Consider the following 6,535-nt stretch of genomic DNA (forward strand, 5'->3'; position numbering starts at 1 on the left):
CGATTAAAAATTTTAATCGTTTGACAGCCCTATAAAAAATGTGTCACGTTATATATTAATGTATGCACTGGACGACCGTCTCACTCATTGTCGCGCTCAATCTGTAATGACGCCGTTTTGCCTATATTAAGAGATAAAAGGCAGCGCAAAATGAGTAGAATGAATTTTGGCAGCCTTTGGAGCCTTATTTTAAATGGGCTAAAGCCTTGCAATCCCTCTCCCTATGATTAGAAATATCATGGGAAGCAATGTGGAGAAGCAAGGTGGCATTTGATCTTTGTCTTATCACCTTAAGTTATTTCCCAACGCAGAGAACATATATCAATTGCTAGCACTACGCACAGTCATGGGTGCACTTCCCATCATGCATTTGGGATGGCCACGTTATCATTTACTGAAAGCTCAACAAATACACTAGATGGCAATATTTAGTCACAATACACAAAGTCACAAGTCTTTCTATCCGTGGATCCCTCTCACAGAAAGAATGTTAATAATGTAAATGCCATCTTGAAGATTTATTGTCATAATAAACAAATACAGTACTTATGTACTGTGTGTTGAATGTATATATTCGTCCGAGTTTTATTCATTTTTTTCTTAATGCATTGCCAAAATGTATATGATCGGGAAAAATTATCGGGAATGATTGGAATTGAATCGGGAGCAAAAAAAAAAAGCAATCATATCGGGATCGGCAGATACTCAAACTAAAACGATCGGGATCGGATCGGGAGCAAAAAAACATGATCGGGACAACCCTACTTGAAAGGGTTAATGTTGTGATAGGACAGTAGGGAAAAGAGGCTTAGTTGTCCCATTGGAACTCACATGCAAATCCGATCGAACGGAAACCATTAGCGTCCATTGAAGCATCACCATGGTAACAGGACAAACGTAGGGGTGTGGACGACTATGGGATGAGGAGATGACAAATGAGCTAATCTGTCTCCTGATGTCTGATAGGAATACAAAGCGCAAAGGATGGATGTAAAGTGAAAAGGATGGAGGGAGGAGAGGGGCGCTCACCTTGTCAGGGGCTTGACTCTGCAGGCTGCCCACATCTAGAGGAGTGATAAGGGGCACGTTTTGGAAGCCGTCCTCCACGCTCGCCGCTTTGGCCCCTTTGTCCTGAAGATGACTCCCCAGTTTTACCATCTTGCGTAACCTCTTGTTACGTTACCTGGATGTGGTACAAAAGCAAACTGTCTAATTTGGGGATATTTCAATTAGATTGTGTTTTCCCTTTTCAAGTTGAATATACTACATTTTAAAATAAATTCAAAATAAATATTGAATAAAAATGGAATAAACACAATTTTCAAGTTGATAATTTTTAAAGCTCTTATAAAATATTTCATCATATTTAATCATATAGTATTTAAATAACAGTTTTAGAAAGTAAAGATAGTAAAATAGTACATTAAAACTGATCAACACATATGATGTATTACTAATCAATAGTATGTGAGAAATATTTCATTATCAAATATTTGATTCATCCTAATATATTTTATGAACAAATTCTTAAAGAATCACGAAAAATATTTTTAACTAAACTGCAAAAATACATAAATTATATGACTAATAAACATATTTCACATAATTAAAAAATCACTCAAACATTAGAAAATACAGTACTATAACTAAACTGTTAACATTTTAATACTTGCAAATGCTAAATGTATTTTTTAAAGAAATTACATGAAAAGACATTAAAATGTTTAGAATTAAACATTCAAAAGAAGAGTATATTGTTTGGCTAGAGTGTGATTCAAAAATTTACAATATGCATTGAAAGTTCAAATATGAAATTAAAAATCAACAATTATTAAACACTTCTGCTGAGCTGTGACAAAAGTCAAATGCAGAACAGGTTGCAGTTCATGTTGAACTATATGAGGATCAAAACAAAAAGACTCTTTTCCCTTCTCTAAGAGCAAACGTTTAAACGTGCCTGATACAAACACGTCGTCGGGAAGGTGAATGAGGGCAAAAACGTGCAGACAAAATTTCAACAAGGACGCAGACAGATGTAGGCAACTCACGGTGTGCTGCGGCGTGCGGCTACGAGGATGATGCTGATGCTGCGGGAGGGATGCGACGTTGCTGCACCGCCACGCACCGACTGGATGTCTGGAGGCACGCTTCTTCCAACCAGCAGACGGCCCAACCCCCTAATCCCCAATCCTCATCTGTTCTGCTGTGCAGCAACACCCAGAAGCTGATTCCTTTTTTTTTTTTTGACTCCTTTGGAAGCTGAATTAATGTTGCATTCAGGGACTTCAAGTACAGCAGAACTCCGGGCAAAGTGCTTTTGTAATTTGAAAAAAAAAAAAAATGTGGTTTTGACTACTAGCACAAATTATTTAACACGCTGCTCAATAGAATAGAATCGACTTTATTATATTATATATATTATACACTATTGGCCAAAAGTATTGGCAGCCCTGCAATTACAGTGGGGCAAATAACTATTTAGTCAACCACTAATTGTGCAAGTTCTCCCACTTGAAAATATTAGAGAGGCCTGTAGTTGTCAACATGGGTAAACCTCAACCATTAGAGACAGAATATGAAAAAAAAAACAAACAGAAAATCACATTGTTTGATTTTTAAAGAATTTATTTGCAAATCATGGTGGAAAATAAGTATTTGGTCAATACCAAAAGTTCATCTCAATACTTTGTTATGTACCCTTTCTTGGCAATAACGGAGGCTAAACATTTTCTATAACTCTTCACAAGCTTTTCACACACTGTTGCTGGTATTTTGGCCCATTCCTCCATGCAGATCTCCTCTAGAGCAGTGATGTTTTGGGGATGTCGTTGGGCAACACGGACTTTCAACTCCCTCCACAGATTTTCTATTGGGTTGAGATCTGGAGACTGGCTAGGCCACTCCAGGACCTTGAAATGCTTCATACGAAGCCACTCCTTTGTTGCCCTGGCTGTGTGTTTGGGATCATTGTCATGCTGAAAGACCTAGCCACGTCTCATCTTCATTGCCCTTGCTGATGGAAGGAGATTTCACTCAAAATCTCTCCATACATGGCCCCATTCATTCTTTCCTTTACACAGATCAGTCGTCCTGGTCCCCTTGGAGAAAAACAGCCCCAAAGCATGATGTTTCCACCCCCATGCTTCACAGTGGGTATGGTGTTCTTCGGATGCAATTCAGTATTCTTTCTCCTCCAAACACGAGAACCTGTGTTTCTACCAAAAAGTTTTATTTTGGTTTCATCTGACCATAACACATTCTCCCAGTCCTCTTCGGGATCATCCAAATGCTCTCTAGCGAACCGCAGACGGGCCTGGACGTGTACTTTCTTCAGCAGGGGGACACGTCTGGCAGTGCAGGATTTGAGTCCCTGAGGGTGCATTGTGTTACTGATAGTAGCCTTTGTTACTGTGGTCCCAGCTCTCTGTAGGTCATTCACTCGGTCCCCCCGTGTGGTTCTGGGATTTTTGCTCACCGTTCTTGTTATCATTTTGACACCAATGGGGTGAGATCTTGCATGGAGCTCCAGATCGAGGGAGATTATCAGTGGTCTTGTATGTCTTCCATTTTCTAATAATTGCTCCCACAGTTGATTTCTTTACACCAAGTGTTTTACATATTGCAGATTCAGTCTTCCCAGCCTGGTGCAGGTCGACAATTTTGTCTCTGGTGTCCTTCGACAGCTCTTTGGTCTTGGCCATAGTGGAGTTTGGAGTGTGACTGACTGAGATTGTGGACAGGTGTTTTTTATACCGATAATGAGTTAAAACAGGTGCCATTAGTACAGGTAACAAGTGGAGCCTCGTTAGACCTCATTAGAAGAAGTTAGACCTCTCTGACAGCCAGAAATCTTCTTGTTTGAAGGTGACCAAATACTTATTTTCCACTCTAATTTGGAAATAAATTCTTTAAAAATCAAACAATGTGATTTTCTGTTTTTTTCCCACATTCTGTCTCATGGTTGAGGTTTACCCATGCTGACAATTACAGGCCTCTCTAATCTTTTCAAGTAGGAGAACTTGCACAATTGGTGGTTGACTAAATACTTATTTGCCCCACTGTATGTCAGATAATGCTCAATTTCTCCCGAAGAATTATTGCAATTCCGAATACTTTGGTAGTAATATCTTTATTTATTTTGCTTGCAATGAAAAATACCAAAGAGAAAGAAAATTTTTTTTATCATTTTACACATAACTCCAAAAATGGGCCGGACGGAAGTATTGGCACCCTTTGAAAAATCATGTGATGCTTCTCTAATTTGTGGAATAAACAGCACCTGTTACTTACCTGTGGCACATAACAGGTGGGGGCAATAACTAAATCACATGTGCAGTCAGTTAAAATGGATTAAATTTGACTCAACCTCTGTCATGTGTACTTGTGTGTACCACATTGAGCATGGAGAAAAGAAATAAGACCAAAGAACTGTCTGAGGACTTGAGAAGCAAAATTGTGATCTCTCTAGTAATCTCAAGGCTACAAGTCCATCTCCATAGACCTGAATGTTCCTGCGTCTACCATGCACAGTGTTATCAATAAGTGTAAACCCCATGACACTGTCATGGGGTTTACACTTATTGATAACCTCGCTAGATGTGGACGTAAAAGAAAAATTGACGAGAGATTTCAACAAAAGATTGTGACGATGGTGAATAAAGAACCTGGACCAACATCCAAACAAGTTCAAGCTGTCCTGCAGTCCGAGGGTACAACAGTGTCAACCCGTACTATCTGTCGGCATCTGAATGAAAAGGGACTCTCTGGTAGGATACCCAGAAAGACCCCACTTCTGACCCAGAGACATAAAAAAGCCAGGCTAGAGCCAAAAAAGTTTTGGAAGAATGTTCTCTGGTCAGATGAGACAAAAATAGAGCGTTTTGGGAGAAGGCATCAACATAGAATTTACAGGGGGGGGAAATGAGGTCTTCAAAGAAAAGAACACGGTCCCCATAGTCAAACATGGCGGAGGTTCACTGATGTTTTGGGGTTGCTTTGTTGCCCCTGGCACTGGACTGCTTGACCGTGTGCATGGTATAATGAAGTCTGAAGACTACCAACAAATTTTGCAGCATAATGTAGGGCCCAGTGTGAGACAGCTGAGTCTACCTCAGAGGTCCTGGATCTTCCAGCAGGACAATGACCCAAAACGCACATCAAAAAGCACTAGACAATGGTTTGAGAGAAAACACTAAAGACTTCTAATGTGGCCAACAATGAGTCCAGACCTGAATCCCATAGAACACCTTTGGAGAGATCTGAAAATGGCAGTTTGAGAAGGTTTGAAAGTTTGATAAATCGATTTCTTAAATAATCGAGAGCTGCAACCCGAGTTCCCACTTTCTATGGATTACAAAAGCAAAGTGTTAATGTCATACATTTTGTTGTTTGTACACTGCTAATCCAAAATCGATCAGTGGTTTAAGGTTCTAAATTTTCTAGTTTGAACGAGGACTGCACTAGAAAACATTATTTTGATGAATATTCATGATTATTAAGCATTATTATTTGACATCAAACATAAGTCATATATCAAACATAACTTTATTGAATGGATTGACATTTTTCAAATTAATGACAAAATCAAATATAATGTAACTAGCTTTATATAGGTTTAAAAGGTCTAAGTGTCAACTTTTGATAGATGTGCACTGCAGTTACTGCTGTCACTGAAAGGGTTAAAGTAGCTGCACGAATCACAAAGTTAATCGCTGGTTATTTTCCGCCATCTAGTGTTCAAATTAGTCTAATGCAACGACGAAAGCACTTTTGTCCTATTGATACGTTTCTAAGTGTGCAGTGTTATTGTGGTTTAAGTTTTTAACTGCAGTTAAGTTTAAAAATAAATAAAATAATAAAGATAAAATAATTTAGTCCACTAAATCTTATTAAAAATGAATACGCTTTTGAGAGTGGTAGCCGCCACCACTAGGAGGTAATGTTAATAGAGCAGTAACTGTTTACAACCAATTACATGATTTTCTATAAATCTTTGAGCAAGCCCTTCTGTAATTTGCCTCACTGTTGCCCAACACAGAAGAAAGTGGGGAAAAAATCTTTTGAAAGTCTTTTCAGTTAATTTTTTTTTTTAAATTACACTGCCGGGAAAAAAAACATTGCAGAGAAATTATTGTCGAGGCGGTATTTGAAGTGCTTAATTCAGTTAAGGTAAATCAACCTATTTCCATTAATTGGACATGTATGGTTAACCTTTAATTCTAGACGTATTTCAATAATAATACTTCAATGATTTGTAAAGTACACAGATCCCTCATTTTTCGCCGTTTATGGTGACCAGAACCCACCGCAATATATGAAAAAAGAATCACTAAATGACAATGATTCCCTCATGCATTACCACACACCAGCACCCCCTGCTGACTGATTCCCGTCAATACGACGGAGGACTTTAATCCATGCTAACAGTGGGGCTAATTTACGCTTTAATTTTTTTTTTTTTTTTTTTTTTTTTTTTTTTTTTTTTTAACTTTTTTACTTACTCCTTCAATATGAATGAAGACGATACATGGCCATA

At 38.3% G+C, this 6,535-nt stretch overlaps 1 protein-coding gene across 1 annotated transcript in view; it reads right to left on the bottom strand.

Moving 5' to 3' along the window:
- The window catches only part of nsg2 (neuronal vesicle trafficking associated 2), a 99,297-nt gene extending 97,059 nt beyond the window's left edge, over positions 1 to 2,238 (bottom strand). Inside the window, exons 1-2 of the mRNA XM_057820689.1 lie at positions 2,049 to 2,238; positions 1,030 to 1,183 (exon numbers count right to left, since the gene is read on the bottom strand). Coding sequence (XP_057676672.1) covers positions 1,030 to 1,158 — 129 coding nt within the window. The 5' untranslated portion in view covers positions 1,159 to 1,183; positions 2,049 to 2,238. The remainder of the gene's footprint in view (positions 1 to 1,029; positions 1,184 to 2,048) is intronic.
- Between the last annotated feature and the right edge of the window lie 4,297 nt (positions 2,239 to 6,535).

The sequence above is a fragment of the Corythoichthys intestinalis genome, chromosome 18 (genome assembly GCF_030265065.1).
Source record: "Corythoichthys intestinalis isolate RoL2023-P3 chromosome 18, ASM3026506v1, whole genome shotgun sequence".
Lineage (NCBI taxonomy): Eukaryota > Metazoa > Chordata > Actinopteri > Syngnathiformes > Syngnathidae > Corythoichthys > Corythoichthys intestinalis.